Consider the following 26,888-nt stretch of genomic DNA (forward strand, 5'->3'; position numbering starts at 1 on the left):
AATGGGTGACATTTCAGGTCAAGACCCTTCTTCAGTCTAATCCGAATAAGGGTCTCAACCCGAAATGTCACCCATTCCTTCTCTCCAGAGATGCTGCCTGTCCCGCTGAGTTACTCCAGCACTTTGTGTCTATCTTCGGTTTAAACCAACATCTGCTGTTCCATCCTACACATTTCCCCAGAGTCGGTCTGAAGAACGGTCTCGACCTGAAACGTCACCTGTTCCTTTTCGCCAGAGATGCCGTCTGACCCGCTGAGTTACTCCAGCTTTTTGTGTCTATCTACAATGTGGAGCAACTTGGTTCATCCAACCTAGGGACGCACTTCTGCATGTAAAATTGAGCTATTCATGGACAATATGCAAGTCATACAAACACCAATTTACCCTGGGTTGGAGCAAACTAGCGATCATTTTTAAATCAATTAATACGCTTGTGGAAGGCAAATCCACTGGCCATTCACTGTTGCATAGCTAATGATATAACCTGCAGTGCCATATCTGCAATTTCCAAACTAAATTGATGCTGGAGCAACCTACGACCCTTGTTTATCATTCACAAAAACACTGCAGCAGATTGGGGAGCTGCTCATTCAAACCTTGCCAATGTAACTCTCAACATCTGCCAGATTCCTTTTACATCGCTTAGTATAGAAGAAATATTACTTGACAATTGCAACATTTCTATCATCACTCCAATGTCTGCCAAATTGTTCAGCCTTACCACCAAACGCAGGCCTTGATTAGTGCTTGGATCATGCCGGGGGAGGCCCCATGCGAAGGAGATTGATGCCTTTCCTCTCCCTATCCCTCCACATACTCCCTGCAGCTGCTCTGTGGCTACCAATCTAGCTTCCCGGCATCAACGTGGATAGGATATAGCTGTTCTGCTTTTAGCACCCACTGGGAATGGCACTGGCCCTGTATGAGTGCACAAATTGGGAACAAGATGCCACTGCAGTACGGCTCAATTTAGGGAGATCTAGTGGACATTAGATATTGTGTAAACGTGTAAACAGCATGTTTCATGTAGTAACAGCGAGTCAACCTCAGATTCTCAGCGCGAGTCCTTCAAGTCTCAACAGAAGATAGACAGAATGTGCTGGAGTAACTTAGCACGTCGGGCAGCATCTCTGGAGAGTAAGGATGGTTGACGTTTTGGGTCAGGACTCTTCTTCAAATCCGAGGTAGGAATTCAGTAGTCATCTGGGGGGCATCTCTTTCCTCGCCAGAGACCCCATGTTGGAAGTGTAAGGATGGATTGGACTAGCTTACCTGTGGGCTCTCTGCAAATAATGCAATGATGAGCAGCAGGGAGGCTTGTAAATGACTAATGGGCACAGGTACCGCACTGCGCTTGGCACTCAGCACGGAGTCATTACATTCAGATGAGGTAAGAAAGTAAATCGAAGTGATTATACATAAAGGAAAGATTCTGCTAACCATGCAACAGGGCATATGCTAACAATCAACATCTAACGTACGAGATATCCTGACCTGATCCAAAGTGATAAAATTTTGTTGAAAACAGCTGGTTTCGATGGTCAATAATTGGAGAGGACTCTAACTCAGCTAGATGCAAATAGTTGGGCATTTTTTATCAACTATGTTTCTGTCTAAAGAAATGTGGAGAATCACCACAAAGACGGCCTTCATTTTTCAGCACCCAGGCTCGAGCATTTTTATTTATAGTCCCAGTTGAATGCTGTCCAAAGGCTGCATGAACATGCTCCTCTCTCAGCCAAGTAATTACCACATCACGTCTTCTGTGCTCTCAGAGAGGCACTTGGCAAGATGGCTATCGATGTCCAACTGGGTGAATCTGAAAGAACAAGGGTCATTCCATAATCAATATAATGTGGGAAAATTGAACAATACCTCTCACTATGTGCAATATGAGGGCAGATGGTTAGCAAAACAGTATACAAAATTGAACAACAAACACTTGGCCTTGCATCTCAACCCCACAGCATTGTTTATTTTAGTGCCATGCAAACCAAGTATATATATTTTTTCCCCAGAGTGAATTCAATGACCATTTCTTGCTTTACACATCACTCTGGAAATCCAACCAGACATCTTCAAGTGTGTGGAGGTAGGAACTGAAGATGCTGCTTTGTACCGAAGATAGACACAAAATGCTGGAGTAACTCTGCGGGTCAGGCAGCATCACTGGAGAAAAAGGATGGGGTCCCTAGTGAAGCCCCTTCCCAACAATCTCAACGTTTCCGGGTCCTGCACTCTCTCCAGAACTTGCCTGATAGTCGTCATTCACTAACACTGTTTGCTCTGCAGTGGCATCATTTAAAAAACCATCCACAACCTCACAGCATCTCCAGGTCAAAACAGAAACCACCCGCTCAATCTGAGGAGTAACCTTTTCACACAAATGGTGGTGGGCGTACGGAACAAGTTGCCAGAAGAGGTAGTTGAGGCTGGGACCATCCCAACGTTTTAGAAACAGTTAGACAGATACATGGATAGGCCAGGTTTGGAGGGATATGGACCAAATGCAGGTAGGTGGGATCAGTGTGGCTGGGACATGTTGGCCAGTGTGAGCCTGTTGGGCCAAAGGGCCTGTTTCCACGCTGTATCACTCTATGACTCACCCTTTAGCCCTGCTCGTCCAAATCAGCCCCGAGCCACTGGCGTCGACGGAAATCGCGCAGCAGAGAGCGAGGAAACAGGCCCTTTGGCCCACCGAGTCTGCACCGACCAGCGCTCCATACAATAGCACTATCCTACACACCAAGGACAATTTACAATTTTACCAAAATCAATTAACCGACAGAATTGTACGTCTTTCGGTCACCCGGAGTAAACCCACGCAGTCACAGGGAGAACACACAAACATTGTGCAGGCAGCACCTGTAGTAAGTCTTTGGTGTTGTAAGGCAGCAACTCTACCGCTGTGCCACTGTGCCACCCCAAGGGGCCAAGAAATGAAAGATGCCACATTTCATGAAGGGGAAGTAATTCCTAGATGGTTTCATGAATTTTACTGTATTTCTTTAAATATTCTAGGGAAGTGTAGAGATAATAATCTATACATAGCCAAACAGTAAAGAAATTTAAGATAGACACTGAAAGCTGGAGTAACTCAGCAGGACAGGCAGCATCTCTGGAGAGAAGGAATGGGTGATGTTTCGGGTCGAGACCCTTCGTGAGGGTCTCGACCCGAAACGTCACCCATTCCTCCTCTTCTGAGATGCTGCCTGTCAAGCTGAGTTACTCCAGCTTTCTGTGTCTATCTTCGGTTTAAATCAGCATCTGCAGTTCCTTCGCACACAGCAAAGAAATATAATTGCTGCACATTGGCAGATATGGGATGCTGGATAAGCACCACAATGCTGTAATTATCAGGCCGTTTCAGTTTTCCCATTTTGATTCCAGGCATACTAGGAATCTTTTTTATACCCAAGGGGAGACTAATCTTTCTGCAGATTACCAAAGAACATCTGTGGCCCATAGCAACATCTCCCAGCAAGAGTCAGCACCTTTCAGAGCCCTGGGAAAACCCAGCACTAAAATTTGACTGTTTCCGTAACTTTAACGGAATGTTCTACATCGATCGAGCTGCTCATCCAAAGTCCTGGCTGTAACTGCAGAGTATGCAGCTGCTATCAGTCTCAATTAGTTGCATAACGAAGCATGCACAAGGGTAGATTGATTGGAGCAGTGCAGCAGTGAATCTTTTCGGTCCCACTAGAAATTAAATCTCCGTCCAGGAGGCAGCCACTCCAAGTAATTCATTTCAGCTGTAGCTTCTGCTTCCCAATCTACAATTGGATTGATGCTGTGTCAGTAAACTAAACTCCCAAAGAAATGGTTACAGAGTGAAACGTTGGCCGATAAGAGTTATGGGGAGATTAGAACAATTTGATATTTTTTTCTGGATGTCTATAATTTAGCCATGAGCAATTAAGTCAAATTGACTAGCAGGTACCCTCTGGTTACATATCTGTACCCAATGCTCATTGTTATTCGGTGAATGCAACTGTGAATTTTAGCCATGGACAAGCGTCAGTTCAGTTGAAATGTCAACAAACACAAACCTAGTGCTGCCATTAGTAGATCTCAATTACAGTAACTTCCATTTCCCCTTTCTTTCACAATGTATAAGATTTTTTTTCTCCAGTTGCTCAAATGTTTGATTAGCTTTATTAACTCATTGAGAAACAATGGTCTACTTTTAATATCACTGAAAAAATATTGTAATTTAAGACCCTTTTAAGTAAAAAGTGCTCATCAAATTATTTTAAAATTCGGAACGTTACATTGGATTTTTTTTAGCGTTCTGATCATAACCAGGTTCAACTGCGTACATTTACATTGCACTGTCAGCATGATTCGATTTCTGTTAAGATGTCTGTGTACACTGTGTGTATTGGACAAAAGTGATTCGTGCCCATGATGCAGATATTGACCTCGATTTCCATCAACCTTTTAGACTTTAGAGATACAGCATGGAAACAGGGCCTTTCCATCCACCGAATCCACGCCGACCAGTGATCACCCCACACACCACACAACTTACAATTTTACTGAAGCCAATTAACCTGCAAACCAGTACATCTTTAGAATGTGGGAGTAAACTGGAGCACCCGGAGAAAACCCACACAATCACAGGGAAAGCATACAAATTCCGTACAGACAGCACCTGCAGTCAGATTCAAACCTGGGTCTCTAGCACTGTAAGGTTGTAACTCTACTGCTATGCCACTGTGCTGCCCCACTGACAACCTACAATAAAATGTTGGACATGAGCATCCACCCAGCCATGTGCCATTGGATTCTACACTTTCTAACAAACAGACAGCAAAGAGTCAAGGTGGGTGAAAAACTCTCCAGCCCTTTGACTCTCAACATAGGAGCCCCCCAAGGGTGCGTTCTGTCACCCCAGCTCTTCTCACTTTACACCAACAACCTCACATCCCAATGCAGCTCAGTTAAAATTTTTAAATATGCAGACGACACAACAATAATTGGCCTAATCTCAGACAACAAAGAATCACAATACCATCTAACAGTCGATAGCGCAGTCAAATGGTGCGCAGACAACAACCTTCAGCTTAATACTTCAAAAACCTTAGAAATCATCATAGATTTTAGACGCAATCAAAACCACAAACCCCCGGTCCATGTCAACTCTCACCCCATAACCTCCACGAACTCATTTAAGTTTCTAGGCACCTATATCTCCAATAATCTAAAATGGCACATCAATGCAGACCACGTCATCAAGAAAGGTCAACAACGTCTATATTTCCTCAGACAGCTCAAAAAGTTCAGAGTTGATAAACACCTCCTGGTCCGTTTCTATCAATCAATCATTGAAAGCATCATCACCTCCTCAATCACAGTCTGGTACGGTAACACCGATAGTCACTCACTACACAGAATACAACGCATTGTCTCCAAGGCCTCCAGGATCATCAACTCCCCCCTCCCCTCAATCCATTCAAGTTATCTCCAACGTACCTCACAACGGGCAAAAAAGATCATCTCGGACCACTCCCATCCAGCAAATCACCTTTTTCAGTCTCTCCCTTCGGGGAGGCGCCTCAGGTCACTTGCTACTAAAACCACCCGCTTTAAAAACAGTTTCTTCCCCTCAGCAATAAGAACTCTCAATTCTGTCCAATAATCAGACAATAATATGACTTTTGATGTATACAGTGTCTTGTCTATGGTCTTTGTTTGTTCTTTTGCACTATGTATTGTTGGTGAGATTTGTGATTTGTGATGTGGTATGGATGCACTTTATTACAGTGATCTGTGTTATTAGTGGTATGTAACAAAAGCAATGTACCATCATGTACCGAACCCAAATACCACCAACCCTGGTTGCGTGGCAATTAAAGATTCTATTCTATTCTATTCTATTCTATTCTATGTCTGAAAAAAATCTCCGAGATGCAGACAAAATTGCATTTATTCACCCGACCTGCATTAAATAATAAAGGCTCCTTTTACTTAGACAGTCCCTGGGGGTCGTGGGTGACTGGCTTCCACCAGTTCTGTGGGTTCTGAGGTGGCTGATGTGGGACCTGCAGATTGCCCCATTTGGGACAGGAATGCTTGACCAGGTATGGGGGTGTGCAGCATTGCCTCAATGGCTGCATTCAATATGTATATCCAACAGATTCAACATGTACTTCAGGGTTTCGCCTATAGTAGCGCGAGCTTGATTAACACAGATATGATGGCAGATTTCAAGACTTTGCTGATGATATTGCCCTGGACAGTGAGCAGATTGTGGAATGTCAGATTTTAACTCAGGCATGTTGGGAACCATGTGGACTATCAGTCCAACAGCAACACCATCTTCGATAGGTCCCCGGCTTATGTGTCTGCATTATTGTCAACGTGACCAGCGCGGGCTACTTCTAGTGTGCGACAAAACGCTATGGAAAAGCAGGCTTTCCAACTACAACTGACAATAGATTCAGTAATAGAACATCTCAATATCGCCAGGGAGATCCTGTGTTGTGAAAATTGGCTGTTGCTTTCAACCACGCAACAACAGTCACTGCAATGTAGTCATCCACTGAAAGTGAAATATTGTATGTCAAAATATGACCCCAAAAAAAGACATTCACATTGCTGATATCGGAGGGGGGAGAGGGGGGAGAGGGATGGCAAAAGTACAACTGGAAAAAAGAAGAAAGGTAAATAGAGTGCACTGCAGACGTCGTATCAGAGAGAAATGTGGGCTGATCAGAAATCAGCAGCAGTACTGGAGAGGGACAACATCTCTGCTGTTAACTAGACTAAAAAAAAGCAACACAGACAAGGCATTAAAAAAATGATTGACACGGCAATTCAAAGTGACATCTTAACAATGCGATTAAAAAGAGAAATGGATACCTCTATGAATTGCAGGAATATAAGCCAAATGCGTGCGTGTGTGTGTGTCTGCAGGGTCCATGTGTGCTCTCTGCTGTCGTGGGTCCTCTGGACCTTGCAGGTTTTTTGCCTGCGTGCTGATGTCTGCAAAGGAAAGTTTCCGCAGCTAGGTGCAGGCAGATCATTCAAGTAGATGTTCCAGATGCAGGAACAAGGACAATCCACGAGATTGTAGCAGTTGTTTGAGGTTTTGTGGATCACTGACGTACCCTGCCAGTGAGCCCCCTTTTTCTCATTTGCTTAAAGGTTCCCACAAAGGATGAAGCATTTGGCACCGGCAGTAGCACGGAGAGCCTGTATGAACTATGCTTACTGAGCACACCCCAGGCAAAGATAACAGGAACCTGAATGAACTGCTGTCAAGGTCACAGCCAAATCAGACCTCAATCTTCATCGTCGACCCAGAATTTGGTTGACCATGCCTAATCATCTGGGAATCATCTAATCATCTGCGGGAGCATTTCTTTGAAGAATAAGCAAGCATTCAGCTTGCATAGTAACTCGATCAGCCTTTGGCTCTTTCAGCTGTCAGCGTGTTTCTTTGGAGTTGAGGTGGCAGGGCTGCGATACCACCATCTTACCACAACTTGGGATCATCAGCAAAAGCATGATCTGAGTTGATGAAAACAAACCAGTGGCATCTCTTTTACATGTTATGGTGAATGCTGTAGTTGGTTCAAACTGGACATGCATGGCCAGAGCAGAAGATTCAGGTACACTATCGTAGCTTTGGAGTTGGCTTGTTTCAGTTTACGGGGCATTGCTCTGATATTTGGAGTTACAGGAGACCCCAGGCTTGCGACCAGAAGCCTTCAAGTTGGGGTCAAGTTATCCATGTAGCAGCAACGCAGCAGTGGCCAACGTCTCTAATTGCTAGTGCTGTAGGAGAACAGCTCGATAGCTGGACTTCAACATGGAACGCATTCCTTTGTATCTGTGAGGGATGTTTTACCAGCAGAAATTAAGAATGCCACCACGGGGTTATAATTCAACAACAGCAAGATTGAGCAAATGGCTTTTTTCATCCGGGCTTTAAATCAGTCCTACACCACCTGTCACAGGTTCCACTTTAGCATTCTTGTCACTGCCACCACAGGGATCCCTTTCTCAGCATGGAAGATAGTCAGCCTTGCTGACTATGTAGAAGGCCATGGCAAGATGCTCAGATAGGCATAACATCCATGTTGGTTCACATAAGGACAGATCCGGTTTGTGTTCCTGGGTCCATCTTGCAAAACAAAAGATCCCATAATATTTTATGTTGAAAACCCGCTGTGCCTCATCAGCTGGCCTCCAATTTGCACTTGTAATGTTTCTTTTGCCGCCTCATTCTTTATGGTGACTGTTGAATTGTCCAAATAGATTATGTGACTCGATTGCCTGGACTAGATGGCAAGTTTCTATCTGTGAACAGTTGCCAGCACGCCAAGCTTGAAGACGTTGGGTTTGTGTTTGCCTTCTGCTGTTGACAATTTGATGTAATTGGACATTTTGCTGCTGCTTCACGAGACAGTGTAATCAATAGAGCAAGTACAGCAAGCAATCGGACGGTCATGTGGCATGTTGGCCTTTATTTCAAGCAAGATGGAGTGCAAAATGAAGGAAGTCTTGCTTGGAATGATCTGATATGAAATAAATTCTAGTTTTGGCCTTTTCACCCAAAGAAGAATACATTCACTCTGCAGTCAGAACAGCACAGATTCACTGCATAGATTCTGGGGAAGAATGTCCTAACTCTAGAGAATAAGATTGGCCGGTACTCACAGGAGTTTAGAGGATTAAGACGTGAGCTCATACAAGCTTGAGACGATTGAGGGGGTTGCTAGCCAGTAGTAGGAGGGTTGAGAAACTGGGGCATAGTCACAGGTCAGCAGGTAGGCCACTTAGAATGGAGATGAAGAGAAATTGATTTTCAGCAGAAAAGTCATCAATCATTGGGTTTGAGTACCCTGTACACAACTGTACACAGTTGTCTGGTACATTTAGGGTCAGATGAATAGATATTCAGGCACAAACTATACAATTAACCATGGTGTTAACCGAATAGTTTAGTTTAGTATAGTTCGTTGACACGTGTACCGAGGTACAGTGAAAAGTTTTTTTGTTAAATGCTATCCAGTCAGCGGAAAGACTATACATGATTCTAAGCAAGCCGTCCACAGTGTACAGATACAGGACAAAGGGAATAGAAGCAGCTTGTGGGCTGCACAATTATCTCAGCCCAAGGACTCTCTCCAGAACAATATCCTCCATCCCATCATCTTCAACACCCATCAATGACCTTCATCTACACAACAGAAATTGGGTGCTTGCTGTTGAGTGCACAATATTCAGTTCTGTTGCGAGTCCTCAGCAAGTAAGTGCCTGCAAGTAGTAAGCCTTGAACAATATTTTAACTTGCCAGACAATGGCGCTCAACAATAGTGCAACTACATCTGCTTCACATTCAACAGAATAAAAGCATTGTCGTCACAGAAGCCCCAACTGCAGCAGTCTGATTGAAGCAGGAGCAGCATTCACCAGAAAGCTGCCCAGTCAGAGAAGTACCCCGCAACTGAATATGTCCTAATTCAACAACATCGCTCCACCATTCATGGCACAAGGTGGTATTGAACTCACTACTCAAAACCTTTCAGGACAAAGGAACCTACTTGTTCGAAAGCAGCTTATATATTCATTCCCTGATATCAAGGCCACAGCATGTAAAGAAAAAAGAGAGCTTAGTTTGTTCAAATTTGTAAAAGAAAATTTAGTATTGAAGCCAGAACCTGGACTTCACTGAAGGAGTCATCAATATGTCATACATTTCTACACAGGAAATGACAGAAAAAAAGCTGAGAATGTTTCCGAATGGACTCCAGTAACTCCAGCAATTTGTGTCCATCTTTCAGTAGAAACCAGCGCCTGCAGTTCCTTCCTACACATGTTTCGGAATGGTTTGCTTGTTGTGGTGGAGATGGGGCAGGGGATAAAATGGGATGTTTTAGATGAATTGGCTGAATGGCCTTCCTCGTCTATCCCGACATTGTGATCAAACACCACATGCTTAATTGGCAATAAAATTAAGTTTTCCCCACTTTATAACACACACTTGAATATTTAACATTCTTTTTATGCCTCGTTCTTCCACTGCTTCCCAGTTTCTGAAGGACAATGGGCTATTTCGGTGAAATTAAATTCTGCGTTTATTCATTTCAAAGGAGTTAATGGAGAGCACAACTTTATAACCATTTCAACTTTCCTGTTGGAAGTAATGAGTGCAGAACTAGCCCTACCCCTGTCCTCCCCTGTGGAACTGCACTACATGTAACTGCAGGGAGACAGGGACGTATTTAACTGCTGTTACAAGAGAACAATCATTTGTTTATATTGCTGTACAAGGCTATATAATTTTACAAGTTATGTATAAATTCCTTGTCTTTGTGCCATCTTTTCCCCCACATTTTATTATTTTCCTTGACTAGAATAATTGTGCTCTAACTCCGAGAATAGGAAACAGCTGAGAAACATTGAAAATGATAAATGGGCAGGGGAGTGAGTAATGCTAGAAAAGGCATGACTTCACTGCTGGGACTCAGCCTCTCAAGGTGTATAAATGGTGATTTGGCTGCTCAGCACCATGAAGATGGCAATCCAATGTGTAATGACGACCACATGTTAAAGGGATATGTTATTGAATCACACAACACACCAAGCCCTTTATGTCATGTCAGCAATTCAATACTGATCCCATTAGTCCCTCCAACCCTTCCTTTTCTTACCCCCACTTTAAATATCAAACCAAGCCCAAAATGAAAAAAAGCTGCCCTTCTCCCACATCAAGTTCCCGTTGTAAGCTGCACTTCTTCACTTTACACTTCAAATCATTCACATGATGCCATTCATTTACCATTCTCAGCACCGTTCAATGGAAATGTATCCTTCGATGTCTGATAGCATTAATTATCTCTTCTGTATTTCAGATCCAACTGAAAATGTCCACTACACTTGGTTTCATAACCAAGTCATAGGAGCAGAATCAGGCATTTTGGCCCATCGAGCCTACTCGCCATTCAATCATGGCTGATCTATCTTTCCCTCTCAACCCCATTCTCCTGCCTTCTCCCCATAACCTTTGACACCGTTACTAATCAAGAACCTGTCAATCCCTGCTTTAAAAATGCCCAATGACTTGCCCTCCACAACTATTCGTGACAATTAATTCCACAGATTCATCACCCCCTGACTAAATACATTCCTCCTTATCTCCTTTCTAAAGGTAGGTCATTTTATTCCGAGCATGGGGTTCATCGCAGTAGAAGGTTGTTTTTTGGACTTGGGGCCTGTGATTAGTGGTGTGCCTAAGGGATCGGTGCTGGGCAGGTTGCTGTTTTGTCATTTTTATCAACAATTTTGTTGAGAATCTACAAGGCATGATTTACAGATGACACTAAAATAGGTCGCATCGTGGACCGTGAATATGGTTATCAAAAATTACAATGGGATCTTAATCATCTCAGCCGGTGGACCGAGAAAGGGCTAATTAAGATAAATGTGAAATTGCATTTTGTGAAGTTAAAATAGGGCAGGATCTTCACTGTGAATGTTACGGCCCTGGAGAGAGTTATAGGGATCTCGGAGTACAAGTACATAGTTCCTGAAAGTGGCATAGCAGGCAGATGGGGTGGCGTAGAAGGCTTTTGGCACACTGGCCTTCATCAGTCAGGGAATTGAGTATAGAGGTTGGAACGGTACGTTACAATTTTACAAGACGTTGGTGGAGCACACTTGGAGTATTGTGTTCTGTGTGGTCTCCCTGCTATAGTAAAGATGTTATTAGGCTGGAAAGAGTGCAGAGAAGATTTACGAGGATGTTGCCAGGAGTAGAGGGACTGACCGATTGCGAGAGGTTGGGCAGCCTAAGACTTTATTTCTTGGAGCGCAGGAGGCTGATAAACATGCGATAAACATGTGTAAAATGAGGGAAATAGATAGGGTGAATGCACAAAGTATTTTTTTCTCATGATAAAGGAATTAAGAACCATGAAGATGGCAAACCTAGGTTTGAAGTGAGAGAGGAAAGATGTAATAGGAACTTGAGGTGCATCTTTTTCCACACAGAGGGTGGAGGGTATATGGAATGAGCTTCCAAAGGAAATGGTTGAGGCAGATACAACAACATTTAAAGACATTTGGGCAGGTACATGGAAAGGAAATTGTGATGGATATGGGCCAAATGCAGACAACTGGGACTAGCTTAGATGGAGCATCTGCGTTTGCATATGCAGTGCATCCATGCTGGAACAGTCCAATTGCAATCGGACCAGGCAGCTTTGTCCTTGGCTCTATATTTAAATTACACTTCCCTAAGGAGTGGAAACTGACTCTGTTTCATCTATTCCATGTGGCAAATCATTCTTTGCAAATCGCGTATAGAAATTTCCTCCTCGCTCTCAAGTCATTACTTGAATAACTGTAAACTGATACTCTGATGTATCCAATTCCATTACCATCAGACTATAAAAGTCAACTTTTGCTTTTATAAATTGTTGAGAGATTTACAAGCCACTTTCTGGAGTTGTTTACTTTTTCACAGTGACTTAGTAATTGGTAAACTATTTAAATATTTACTGACCACAAAGTTGGCATTATTATTTAATATTGTTAAATCTGTGATTTACTCAGAACTAATTATTTAATCATTTGTAAATTCCAATTACTAACTGGAAAAAAATAATGATGCCAAAGATGTGCAGGTTTGTAGGTTAATTAGCTTCTGCAAATTGCCCTTCATGTGTTGGATGCAAAACTGGGATAATGGGTGATCATTGGTCGGCGGGCCGAAGGACCGTTTCAATACCATTTCTCTAAACTAAACCAAAAGACAGCTACTCATCCAGGGGGGAAGACTGGAGTGTAGACCAATTCAGTGTAGTCTAATTCAAGCAAGGGTAGGAAAGTGCACGAGTTGCCTACACTCACGCACTGTTTTGACCTGAGTTTTGACCTAAGCGTAGACAGGATCATCAATATTCCTTCAGCAAAGTCAAATTGGTGCATTCAAAGAGACGTTATGTTTCCGTAAAATATTCTTGCTCCATCTAACATTGTTTAGGGAGAGAAATTGAGCATTATGCCAATGTCCAGAATCACTCCGTCCAAAGTTTACACTTCATGTTTATGAATAAACATCACACACATAAAGCATCAGAGGTGCACAGGGGTTAACTAATTTATAATAATGTCCTAAGATGGTTGGCTCTAGGTCTTTAAGTCATAAAGGTATAACATTTTGGTGAAGACAAAGCATCACCATGGTGATGATGTGACTTAACTCAAGGGATTGAAGTCAGGAATGTGTGCACAGAATACTTTAATTCCAAAAAATTCACAATTTGAGCACTGGCTTCAAACACAATTTTTACAGCCCATAAACTCACTCCCATTCACAGAGTCTGTACAGTTTCCTTGGAACTACTTCCATTTCAAAATGGGTCCTCAGGTTGATGTACCAGTGATGTAACAGGAGTTGATTAAACCCATAATAAACACCAGTCAATTCCATTGTGAGAGGTAATGTAGACAATGCCTGTTGTCTAGAGATTGCATGAGACAACCACTTTGAGAGAAGCTGGAGTGGTTGTGATGCCAGCCATGTTAGATTCTGTAGTAAGCCCTTGCACATGTACATTAAATGCAAAATAGAATACACTCAATAAATATTAAACTCCAATTTTTTACTCTTAAATATGTTAGTGTAAATATCATTTTAAACATAGAAATACCCACAACAGATGGAATTAGAAGAGACTGGGAACAAGAATTAGCTATAAAAATTTCAAAAGAGAGCTGGGATAATCATTTACTACCGGTGCATAAATGCTCGATCAATGTACGACATACGCTTATCCAATTCAAAACATTACATAGACTATATTATTCAAAAACTAAATTAAATAAAATCTTTCCTAATGTTTCACCAATCTGTGATAAATGTCTGTGTCAAGAAGCTACCATAGCGCATTCTTTTGTTTTTTGTACAAAAATCCAAAAATTCTGGCATGGAATATTTGATATTTTTTCAAAATTAATTAAAATAAAACTGGTACCAAAACCAGAATGGATCATTTTTGGGATATCGGAAGGTATCCCTGAATTAAACGTGTATCAGAAGAATTTACTCAATTACGGGCTAATAATGGGAAAAAAGCTCATACTTAAATTCTGGAAAAATGCGCCCACACCAACAATGAAAATGTGGACATCAAATATGTTTGAAACATTACATCTGGAAGAGATGAGATTCCTCTTAGCAGGTAAAGCAAACCAATTCCAAAAGACGTGGTCTACGTTTATGGACCTATTACAAGCATGAGGTACAATAGTAATTTTAAAAATAAATAAATAAATAAATGGTATCAGGACCTGGCAATGGGAGGTAAAACAACAAAAACAGACCTGGTTGGTAGTCTTTCTGCGGAGTTCAATGTTATAATAGAGCGATTGTCCTTACTTTCTTTTTCTTTCTTTTCTAGGGTCTACTTTCTTACTTCACTTCCTTCTCTAACTTCTTTTCTAAGGGGCTTTCTTTTCCCAACACTCTCTTGCACTTCACGACTCTTGCGCACTTTCTTTACTTTCCTTACTTCTATCTTTTTCTTAAAGCTCAAAAAAAATGAAGCGGTACAAAAAAATGTATTAAGATATATGTGTTGTGTATTATTGTAATTTACCGTACTTCTAATAAAAATAATTTAAATAAAAAATATGTTAGTGTACCATAAGGCTGTGAATGAATGGTCTTGGCACAGAGTGGCAAAAACTTTAGGATTACACATTAGTTGCGATCAAGGCTTAATGCCTCTGGCTGAAACAAATGAGTGTTGCCATTGTGCAGGGACCACACGAGCTAGCCCAGTCCTTGGAGGGCTTCATCATATACATAAAACATACACCACAGGAACAGGCTCATTGGTCACATGCCCATGACACACATGATGCCAAAATAATTTCTCTGCCTGCATGTGATCCATATCCCTCCATCCCCTGCGTATTCAGGTGCCTATCTAAAAACCTCTAAAATGCCAGTATCATATCTGCCTCCACCACCACCCCTGCAGCATGTTCCAGGCACCCGTCACTCTCTGTGCAGAAACCCTGCCCCACACATCTTTAAACTTTGTCCCTCTCACCTTAATGCTATGCCTTCTAGTCTTTCAAATTAGTACCCCAGGAAAAACGTTCTGACGGTCTACCCTATCTCTGCCTCTCATAATAAGATCTCCCCTCAGCCTCTGACACTCCAGAGAAAACAATCCAAGTTTGTCCATCATCTCCTGATAGCTAAAATTTTGTAATCCAGGCAGAATCCTGGTAAACCTCTTCTGCACCCACCCCAAAACCTCCACATCCTTCCCGTAATGAAGTGAGCAGAACTACACGCAATACTCCAAATGTGGCCTAACCAAGTCTTAGAAAGCTGCATCATGACTTCCTGACTTACTCAATGACGCATCAATGAAGGTATGCATACCATACGCCTTCTTTAGCACTATAGAATTGTGTTGTCACTTTCAGAGAGTTATGAGCTTGAATCCTACGTTCTGTACATCAGTGCTGTTGAGAGTTTACCGAGAGCAGTACAGTACAGGAACAGACCCTTTGGCCCACAAAGTGCGTACCAAATGTGATGTTAAGTTACATTAAGGTAGACAAAAATGCTGGAGAAACTCAGTGGGTGAGGCAGCATCTATGGAGCGAAGGAAATAGGCAACGTTTTGGGTCGAGACCCTTCTTCAGAATGTCCTCTGCCTGCAAATGATTCAGATTTTCCCATTCCTGGAATACCTTTAGTAGGTCATGACTGATCATGGGTGATGCATCCTGGTTGGATGCAAGCCTGGGCGATGTCATATCGAAGGACAGGCTGTTGCCCATGCAGCACATCCCCCCTATCCACTGATCGATCCAAAGGAACAGCAGGGCCGTTACAGTTTGGCACCAGCACCGTCGCAGGAGCTGCCAGAGCGAGATTGTAGACAATGACGAACTGCCTTCGGGGCTCCGACTCCGGATTTTCTTGAGGTTTACTCCTGGAGCCTTTTCCATGACTGGATATGGTCACAAGGCAGTGGAGGTTTTAAATCAGAGTTTTCCCTCTCCTTGATGGACTGCCTTCCCAAGCTGACGAGCCCCATCTCCCCGAGACTCATGGGGGCGGGAGCGTCTACTTCCCGTGCCGGTCTATAGCACCTGCCCACTGCCTGGAATACCATGTGCATATCTAAAAGCCTCTTAAATGTCATTATGGTGTGGCCACAGAAAGAAGGGTCCTGACCCAAAATGCCACCTATCCTTATCCTCGAGATTGCCTGACCATTGAGTTACTTCAGCACTTTGTGTCGATTTTAGGTCCAATCTGTTGTTCAACAATTCGCAACTCTTCAATTCTTTTGTCTCACACCTTATATGTTTTAATCTCTGAACTTTGTTCCAACCACCTGCCTATCAAAACCTTGCCTCACCTGTGTTCATCTATCACCCACAACGCTCTGTTCTGCCCCTCTTCTCCCAGATCCCCCTACCTGAACAAGTAGGAGTAGGAGAAACTTCGGAAAGAATTCCCAGAACACTCTAAAGTACATTGAAGAAAAAATACAAAATATAATGAGAATTAAATCAGATTTTTCAGACACGCTCCCGCTCATTAAGGTTTTTTACTCAACACAGACTTCTTTTAACTAACCTCAAAAAGACAGGAATTATTAAAAAAAACATTCCGTTCGCAATAATAAAATGAAAGCTAGTAGATAGGCAAGTTGTTGAGGAAACAGGGCTGACGGAGGAAGATCAAGGCATAATTAAATCAAAACACCATTGCAAGTAACACCTACCCTGCAGGAAAGGGAACAAGGCACATCGGACAGCTCTCCAAATCCAGCCCAGCTTCCATCTGCCCGTCAGACCTTCCTTTAGTGTTAGCACCTTTGTCACTGTTCGTGATGGTGATACAGGGACTATTTTCAGAGAAAGATTGGCCCTGGCATTCTCCAACGCTGACACTAGTATCATCTTCCTCTCCGCACAATGTCCCTCCTGTCAGCATTTTGTGCTGTTTTACTTTCTCTTGACTGGGCTTACTGATGGGCATTGTCACAGCCATCGGCTGCTGCAGTTCTTGATCTCTTGGCCTCTGAAGATGTGTGGCTGGACCAAGCAGGGCGTCAGCTGATCGGTGTCCTGTAACATGCCGTGCATCCACTCGGTAAAGGTCTTCCCGTTTCCTCACAGCATGCTCTGCAGGGAACCTCACTGGATCTGCTTCACAGGAATCATTAGATTTAACATTGACCAGGTGGCTCTTTGGCAGCATGTTATCATTTTCATTTGGATAAATAAGATACTTTGCCGCGTCTGTAGAAGATAAAACATGTTTGTTCTGCATAGTCTCTGACAGAGGATGTCGAGATCCGCCTGCATGGATCTCAGTGGAATCGATCAGTTCTCCCATATTTGCAGTGACGGCCCCATGGCTGTGGAGTGGCTCAGGTCTGCTCTTCCCTTCAAGAGCCGCTGAAGGAGGAAATGGTGTCCACATAAAACTCTCACCTCCCACAGAAATGGCTTCAGTGACAACTGGTTCAATGTATTTGGGGATCTGTCAAGGAAGGATGTTAAACACAGTTCAGTTTCTGCAAAATGTAAAAGGTATCAAAGTAAAGGTTAGCATGGGGGAAAATACCAAACCAAGCCCATATCTATCGGAGATATGCCCATTCCAAATGTAATACTTCACTCTCCTCATTCATGGATAAATAAACTCACAATGAAGTGTCTCTACTGGTTCCCTCTAACGCACATAAAAATCACCCAACTAGGTGATTGACGTTATCTATGATGCTTTACCTAAAAGAAAACCCACCTCAAAGATAGTGAGAGGTGGCACTAATTGTGCACATTCTTTCCACTGGCAGCTGCACCTTATCAGAAAACAAGATGGAATCTGAAGGTGTGTAGGAAAGAACTGCAAATGCCGGTTTAAATTGAACACAAAATGCTGGAGTTACTCAGCAGGACGCACAAAACGCTGAACTCAGCGGGATGTAGAAAATGCTGGAGTAACTCAGCGGGACGTCACCCAGTTCTTCTCTCAGACATGCTGCCCGTCCCGCTGAGTTACTCCAGCATTTTGTGTCAACCTTGGAATATGAAAGTATTTTGCTTTGCCATTATACTTCTCTTAAACTTAATAACAGGTTAAGGGGAAATAAATACATTTTCTAATTATTAGAAACTTACACTGATCCCCAAGAGAAGAGCATGAAATGTATGCAACAATTCATATTATTTTAACAGATGTGTGCTAATTTATCAGACAAAATACCCAGAGAAAAGGCCAAAATATTCAGTTTGCATGTATACTAAATTTGATACTAGCTTCCTACAGGTAACCAGAAGCTTAATTAGAATAGCCAAATACTGTGTATAACACAAAGTGCTGGAGGGCTGGTACTTGACTGAGGAAGCTTTAAGGCTGGGATGTTGTACAGCGTACAAACAGCAGGATCTGCAGAGAGGACACCATTGCTGCCATGTTACTCCTCTGCTTCATCCTCTAAATCCTTCTGTAGGCTTTCAGCAACTCTCAGTGAATCCCTCACAATTGCCAGGTTATGGCCTGTGTAGGAAAGGATGCAAACTTAGGGTCCAGCCTTCTTCTGGGAGATCTACAGTGCAGTAGAAACCAGAATCTTACCTCAAGGAGCCATTGGCAGTGCTTAGCAGCACATGTGGATGCTGAGAGGTGCTTGGGAGTTGTGGAAAGAGGAGGCCCACCCCTCTAATATGGTTCTTGAAATATGGATGGAACTATAAACTACTCTAAATGAGCCACACAGGATTCTGAGAAACAGAGCAATGATCATAAGAAAATTCTTATTTTGGTCACAAACTAGTTATGCATTTGTTCAGGGAGAGAAAGTCATCAAGACCTCGGTACACATAGGAGCCCAAGTCTTCCTTGTGCAATCTAATGCTCCCTGAACTTACCAATCCTCAAAAGCCCATTAGCACTGTTTGCCTCTAAAGAAGGATGAAAGGAAGTTCCTTTTCTGTAATGGGGAAATATCTCTGGCCTCTGTAGTACAATGGTGAGCTGTATACAGGTAAATAAGCCAAAAGCAAGTCACTACCACCTGAAATAGAACATAGAACAGTACTGCACTGGAACAGGCCCTTCGGCCCACAATGTCGTCGGCAAACATGATGCCACAACTGCACATAAGGTCCTAATCCATATCCCTCCATTCCTTGAATATCTATGTGCCTATCCAAAAGTCTCTTAAATGTCACTATCATATCTGCCTCCATCATCATCTCCAGTAGAGCGTCCCAGGCACTCATCAACCTTGGTGTAAAAAAATTGCCCCGCCCCTCTCACCTTAAAGCTACACCCTCTTCTATTTCATATTTCCATCGTGGGGAAAAAGGTTCTGACTGTCTATCCTATCTATTCCTCTCATAATTTTATGTACTTCTATCAGGTCTCCCTGCAACTTCTGCCGTTCCAGAGAAAACAATCCAAGTCTTCCCAACCTCTCCCTGTAGCTAACACTCCCTAACCTAGTCATAATTCTGACAAACCTCCTCTGCACCCTTTACAAAGGTTCCACATCCTTCCTGTAATGAAGCGACCAGAACTGCATGTAATACTCGCAATCTGGCCTAACCAAAATCCTGTGTTTCTTGTTAGTAAGCCATAACCTGGTGCAAACAAAGCCATGCTGACTGTTCCCAATTAACCCATTTTTTTCCAAATGAGAGTAAATCCTATCCCAAAGAACCCTCTCCAATAGCTTCCCGACCACTGGCGCGAGGTTCACATGTCTTTAATTCCCAGGATTCTCTCTACTTCCCTTCTTAAACAAAGGAACAACATTAACTACTTTCCAGTCCTGCGGGATCGGCAGAGATGTGACCTGGCAGAGAAGCAGATTTGCACAGCTCCAGATACAATGCTCCTTGGAGAAAGGGAGGTAGGATAATGGTTCACAGTATCATTATTATTTTGAAGATATGGGTATCACTGGGATCATGTTCCTAATTATCCTTGAGGGTAATTGGGAGAGGACCATTGCAGATCTTGAATGTTTAGCAAACAAGGTTTCCAGGCATGATCCCTGCATCCCCTCCCTAAGGGATCTCTGCATGTCTCCGATCGAGCATCAAACCCACCAAAAATCACCTTTGGAAGCTGTAATACCTCACAGCTCACCAGAGGCCGCAAATCCACTTGTGTTCCTCTCCTGTGAATGTCTCAACTCCATGCAACACTCCGCGCAACTAAATGAAGTGGCTTTAAACAGTGTTGCAGCTGTGAAGGACTGCTACGGTTTCCCAAGTGACCCACGATTTTCCTTAATCTGAAAAACATGACGCAATTTCAGCTGGGGATGCTCCAATATAATGCTGCAGGAAGACTGAAATGATTCTTCTGTATTGCAAATGCAAAGTATTTGGGTATAGTCTAAAGCCGTGCATATCAGCAGCTTTACTTTTGTGTATAACTTATACACACACACACACATTCAACCAGAAGCCCCACATTAAAATGCAAGAAAAGTGGATAAACAGGGTGGACATGTATGACCCATGATAAGCATCAACAGAGACTGGTTGATGTAAACAGCCTGTGTCTGTCATACTACTTTCTCATACGGTGTGTAAGCCAGCAACAACAGCTGAGTCGTTATTAATGGATGTGCTGGCAAGAAGTCACTGAATCCAGCCCGCTAAATTGACTGATTGACAGCCTTCCTCTCTCAAACCCACCCAGACCAGCCCAACACCTAAAATAGAAAGACTTCATATATTAATCAATGCACACTTTGAAGGGAAATTGGTTTTGCTTTACTAATTGTTGATTTTAGCATAGGAGATGAACAAAATGATACTCATTGGGACAGTGGTAAATATTGGTCTTATATTTATCCCCGTCTGGAACACCGCCCAGCAGCAAGCTGGGGTCAGACCGCTGACAGGAAAATAAATTTTGTTGATTCTGTACAGCAACTCAGTAAATAAACAGTGGTCAAAAAAGTGCACAAATTAACCTCTCAAGGTTCCAGAAGGAATAAAAGATACCACTTGTTAATGTCTATGTTAAATGATTTCTATTTGTACCATAGAAAATAAAATTAATCAGTCCTGATGGCTGAACAAATGTGTTTAGTGAGAAGTGAGCTGCATATTTTGAAGGAACAGATCCTCATGCAAGTCACTCCAAACCACTGGATTGATGAGGGGGAAAATCAGCCAGAATTTCCAGCCTTAATCTGCAGGAAAGGTCGGGAATAATTGGGGATGATCCAGCCGGTGGGGTTGATTTTATTTTATGCATCGTTCCGGATCGGTGCATTGCTAGCAAGAACAGTGTTTATTGCCCATCCCCAACGGTGCTCAAAAAGTGGTGGTGAGTTGCCTTCTTGAACCACTGGTGTTTCCTATAGTGAGGATATTTGCATGATGGAGTTGGAAATTAATTTAGATCTAATGCTGATAAAGGTCGAAGTCAGGATGTATGCAATTTAGTAGATTAGTTACAAGTGGTGGCATTGACTGTACTGAGGTCTGTCCTCAAGACATTTCCATTAACTGTCCCTAGTTCTCTAGTCTTCATGTCTTCCCCCTCGGCAAAACCGGAGGAGAAATATTCATTAAGGACCTTACCCATGTCCTGCAGTCGACACAGAGATGATCGCTTTGGTTTCTTGAGGGGCCCTATTGTCCCTCTAGTTACCCTCTTTGCCTTAATATACAGAAAATATTTTGGGATTTTTCTTAAGATTATCTGCCAGAGCTATCAGGCCCCCTTTTTGCCTTCCTGGGTTCCTTCTTAAGTATGTTCCTCCGTTCCTGAAACCCCTCCGGGGATACACTTCATCCCAGCTGTCTATACCTGTCCCATGCCTCCTTTTCCCTGACCAGAGCCTCAGTTTCTCTCGTCATCCAAGCTTCCTTACTGTTTATGAATTTACCACATTAATTAATCATTCCTTCTCAAGCCATTCATTATTTATTTATCAATTCTCAGTCTGACTGGCATTGGATGTGTGTTGTTTGCTGGGAAGTCCTCTCAGTTTCATGGTACCCAGTTTTTCTTTATGTGCTTCTTCTAATTTTGTGCCAATGGGAAACTAAACAAAACTGATAACCACTTTGCAGAACTTCTTCATTCGGTCTGTAAGGGTGACCCGTAGTTTCTAATTTCTCAGCACTCCATTTCTCCTCAGCTTCTTACCCTGTTCCAAAGATGCACAACGAAAGCTGGTGGGCCTCTTGTTTCAGGATTTTTTTTTTTTTTTAATTCACTTTTCTGCTGGTAATTTCATATGCAGTCTTTTTCCACTTACTCGGGGGGGGGGGCCACAGTGGCGCAGCGGTAGAGTTGCTGCCTTACAGCGCTTGCAGCGTCAGAGACCCTGGTTCAATCCCGACTACGGGTGCTGTCTTACGCAGTTTGTACTTTCTCCTCGTGACCGTGTAAATTTTCTCCGAGATCTACCGGTTTCCTCCCACACTCCAAAGATGTACAGGTATGTAGGGTAATTAGCTTGGTGTATGTGTAAATTGTCCCTAGTGTGTGTAGGATAGTGTTAATGTGTGGGGATCGTAGGTCGGTACGGACTTTATGGGCCGTGGGACCTGTTTCTGTGCTGTTTCTCTAAACTAAACTAAACCAGACCTACTCTTTGTTATTCATTAAATGGCCTCCCACTTGTTGTTCATGACTGGATGTGGTCAGACTGCAGAATCTTGTTATGATGCATTGGCTCATTAGAAATTAAGATCTTGAATTTAGAGCATGCCTTTCTTACAAACAAGCCTAAATGGCAATTTCCCCCCTTTTCCCCTTCAGGTCTCTTACTGGGACATGATTCAGAATGGCAGCAAGTCTTCCAAGCCTCGCTGAAGTGGCCTCTCTGCATTGAATTCAAGATATGTACATTTCTCAGCAGGGATTACTGAAATGCATTGGAAAAGAAAGAGAACATTTAAACTTGGCAAAAGGTGCTAAGGCCACTAGAATAACAACAACTGGTGTCTTGGCCAACATCAATTGGCTGAGCACAAAACTGGAAACTCTGCATTGGACATTTGGTCTATGTGGTTCAGAGTTCTAGCACAGAGTGAGTTTACAGCATTATAGCATGTCCCACGGTACGAGTTCATTCCAAGAGCTCTCCCGAGTTTTTAAAAAATCTAACTCGTGGTAAGCATGGAGAATGAACGTAGCGGGTACGTCGGAGCTCGGGACGTCTCTTAGCGCTAACGGCAGGTACTCGGGAAGACTTGCTAACGGCTGGTAAGCACGGGAAGACGCGGGAAGATTTTTCAACATGTCCACGAGAGCCCCGAGTACCGACGAATGGCCAATACCGTAAATCTCCGAGTTCGTATCAGGGCAAACTCGGGAGAGCTCTTGGAATTAACTTGTACCGTGGGACAGGGCTCTAAATATCTGTTAACTGGCTGTGCAGCGGAATAACACAGAACCTGTATGCATGGGCACACCATCACCTAAAGTTCCCCAACTGTACACTTTTCCCCATTCAATGCTGAAAGAACAGGAAACAAAAGTTCTGCAAGAAATGCTTTTTTTAAATTGCTGCCTTCCCAACTCTGTAATAATTTAAATGTAAATATACACACACAATAATGTGACGAGTTTCAGAAGACCCTGAAAAGGTCAAATAGTAAATTGCCAAACAATCCTTCAACCACATAAATGAGCAATATTGGATACCTGTTAAGTAAATGCCAAAGATCACGGACTCAAGAAATTAAAGAGAATGCCCATTCTTCACAGGGAATTAAGCCGTACCTTCTCAGAGTCCAAGGGCAAGTCCGGCACTGAAATAGTCTTCCAATCTGATACTTTCACGTCTGGAAACACCGATTTCATCAAAAGAGCCCAAATGTGGTCTGTCTCATTCATGTCATTGTCATCGAGCCAAGTGGATACAGTAGCTGGCAGCCTGCAAATACAAAGACTTTGGTGATGCTTGTAATCGTCATTTGGCTTAGACACTAGTCTTAAGATTGCTAACTTTCATCTCCTTTGCAGAAAGTGTTATCTTACTCACTGGCTGGCTAGTTCGCAGAACTATAATTCCTCGAGCCCAAGTGGTCGTTATTCACATATGAACTCTTACACAATATCCAACTGCATTGGGCATCACTCAAACTTTTTTTTTGATTGAAAGATACAGCACAGAATCAGGCCCTTCATCCCATCGAGTCCACGCCGAGCATACTAAGTGCAATTTACAGAGGCCAATTAATCCTCACATCTTTGGGATGTGGGAGGAAACCAGGGGACCTGGGCGATAGCCACACGTTCACAAGGAGAAAGTGAAATCTCAACGCAGACAGCACCCGAGGTCAGGATCAAACCCAGGTCTCTGGCGCTGTGAGAAAACAGCTCTATCAGCTACGCCACTGTGAGTTGATCCTATTGACCTAACAAAGGTTCCTAGATGGAAGCTGCTGGAACATTAACATTAACTTTTCTGATGTTTCTTCCCATTTTACAGGGTTTGTGGCAGTGGCAACCTCAGCCCCCCTTTCCCCCACCCAGATTATTGTGGGCAGAAGCTGTGAAGCTCTCTATTACCTCAAACAAGCCTGTCACAGCAAAGTGTCAACTTAATTTTCAAGTCAATTACACACCCACTCTGGGATCATGCTGTTCTGTAGCATTTTTTTTTAAAGCTTTGTAAAAATACCTCAGTACACATGACAATAATAAATCACACTAAACTAAAAGATATTTAATGCACCAACTGCAAAACAAATTCTTGGAGTTGCAGGGATGCAAGTCATGTTATTCCTTTCTCTTTGAAAGCATAACCAAGACTAACTGCAATGCAGTAATCTCAGATTTCCTTTCTTTGGAATGACAAATTACAACACACCCCGTTTATTCTGGCTGTTAATGAGACTCGGCCATTGCAGGGGAAGACCAGTGCATCGTTTGAAATTTCCCCGACAAGAAACAAACTGAGTAGTTTAGTTTAACTCAGTTTCCTTTCCACAGATGCTGCCTAACCTACTCTGTGTTTCCAGCATTTTCTGTTCTTAGTTTCAGATTTCTAGCTTCAGCAGATTAATTTTTTTTAAATATACAGTATGACTGAGTATTTGTGCTATATAGCTACAAGTAGTACTTAGTAACCCGCTGAGTTACACCAGCTTTTTGTGTCTATCTTACTTAATAATGTTGGTGTCAATATCTATGCCAACTTTGTTGAATAGGTGGTCCTTAGAATGGAGAGTAAATTGTCAGCAGTTGATATTGGGTCAGTTGCCTTCTTCCAGTGCAAGTCGTTTAAAGGCCAGCTGATCAAAGTTCAGGACCAGCACGTTCCAGTAAGGGGGAGGGATATGAATGGCAAGGGAACCTTGGACGACCAGAGATTTTAACCTTGGTCAAAAAGAAAAAGAAAGTGTTTATAAGGTTTAAGAAGATATAAAATTATATAAGGAGACGTGCTGGGCAAGTAGTTTTCCCCCCACACAGAAGGTGGTGGGTGCCTGCAGCACAATGCCAGGGATGATGGTGGAGGCAGATACAATAGTGGTGTTTAAAAGGTCAACTTTTTCCACGGTCTGTATCTGGAATGATATGCCTGGGGAAGCTATTGAAATAGAGTCAATTACTACTTCCAAAAGACACATGGACAGCTACCCCGGGCTTTCTCTGCAGTGAGGCCGCTGGTCGGCACCCACCCGCTCACTTACAGCTTCCCCTCCGCCCTTAGCTGCTCGCTGCCGCTCTGCCCGGCCTCCTGGCACGGCCCGGGCGGCGGCCATGGGCTCAGCTCCCGCGGCCCGCCGCCAACCCTCCTCCGTTTCAGCTTCAGCCTCCTCTCCTCGGCCATGACCGCTCCCGAAGGACGGGGCAGTCCGGACCGGTATCCCGCTACGAACGTTGCTTCTTACAGCCGGAAAGTTAGTTCACTTCCTAAAGACAAATCTCCCGCCGTCCGCCCACTCTCCCCTCCCAATCACCCCGCCCCCTCTCGCCTCGCCTCGCCCCCTCTCGCCTCGCCTCGCCCCCTCTCGCCTCGCCTCGCCCCCTCTCGCCTCGCCTCGCCCCCTCCCCTCTCCTCTCCCCTCGCCCCGCCCCGCCCCCTCTCCTCTCCCCTCGCCTCGCCCCGCCCCCCCTCCTCTCCCCTCGCCCCGCCCCCTATCCCCTCCCAATCACCCCGCCCCCTCGCCTCGCCCCGCCCCCCCTCCTCTCCCCTCGCCCCGCCCCCTATCCCCTCCCAATCACCCCGCCCCCTCGCCCCGCCTCGACCCCTCTCCTCTCCCCTCGCCCCGCCCCCTATCCCCTCCCAATCACCCCGCCCCCTCTCCCCTCGCCTCGCCCCGCCCCCTCTCCTCTCCCCTCGCCCCGCCCCCTATCCCCTCCCAATCACCCCGCCCCCTCTCCCCTCGCCCCGCCCCGCCCCCTCTCCTCTCCCCTCGCCCCGCCCCCTATCCCCTCCCCCCCCCCCCCCCCCCCCCCCCCCCCCCCCCCCCCCCCCCCCCCCCCCCCCCCCCCCCCCCCCCGCCCCCCCCCCCCCCCCCCCCCCCCCCCCCCCCCCCCCTCCCCCCCCCCCCCCCCCCCCCCCCCCCCCCCCCCCCCCCCCCCCCCCCCCCCCCCCCCCCCCCCCCCCCCCCCCCCCCCCCCCCCCCCCCCCCCCCCCCCCCCGCCCCCCCCCCCCCCCCCCCCCCCCCCCCTCCCCCCCCCCCCCCCCCCCCCCCCCCCCCCCCCCCCCCCCCCCCCCCCCCCCCCCCGCCCCTCCCTCTCCTCTCCCTTCGCCCCGCCCCCTTCTTCACACCCCCTTTTCCCCTCTCCCCGCCCGGCCCCCTCGCCCCGCCCCGCCCCCCGCCCCCTCGCCCCGCCCCGCCCCCTCGCCCCACCCCACCTCGCCCCGCCCCGCCCCGGTCCCCTCTCC

General features: G+C 44.6%; 1 protein-coding gene across 1 annotated transcript; it reads right to left on the minus strand.

The window, feature by feature from the left end:
* Positions 1 to 1,597: 1,597 nt before the first annotated feature.
* On the minus strand, positions 1,598 to 25,939 carry faap20 (FA core complex associated protein 20). The gene is made up of 4 exons (XM_033048100.1): positions 25,687 to 25,939; positions 23,768 to 23,921; positions 16,779 to 17,542; positions 1,598 to 1,819 (listed from the first exon to the last, which is right to left on the minus strand). Exons 1-4 carry the CDS (start codon positions 25,824 to 25,826, stop codon positions 1,747 to 1,749), a joined length of 1,131 nt encoding a protein of 376 aa, XP_032903991.1. The 5' UTR covers positions 25,827 to 25,939; the 3' UTR covers positions 1,598 to 1,746.
* Positions 25,940 to 26,888: the final 949 nt, after the last annotated feature.

The sequence above is a fragment of the Amblyraja radiata genome, chromosome 31 (assembly GCF_010909765.2).
Source record: "Amblyraja radiata isolate CabotCenter1 chromosome 31, sAmbRad1.1.pri, whole genome shotgun sequence".
Lineage (NCBI taxonomy): Eukaryota > Metazoa > Chordata > Chondrichthyes > Rajiformes > Rajidae > Amblyraja > Amblyraja radiata.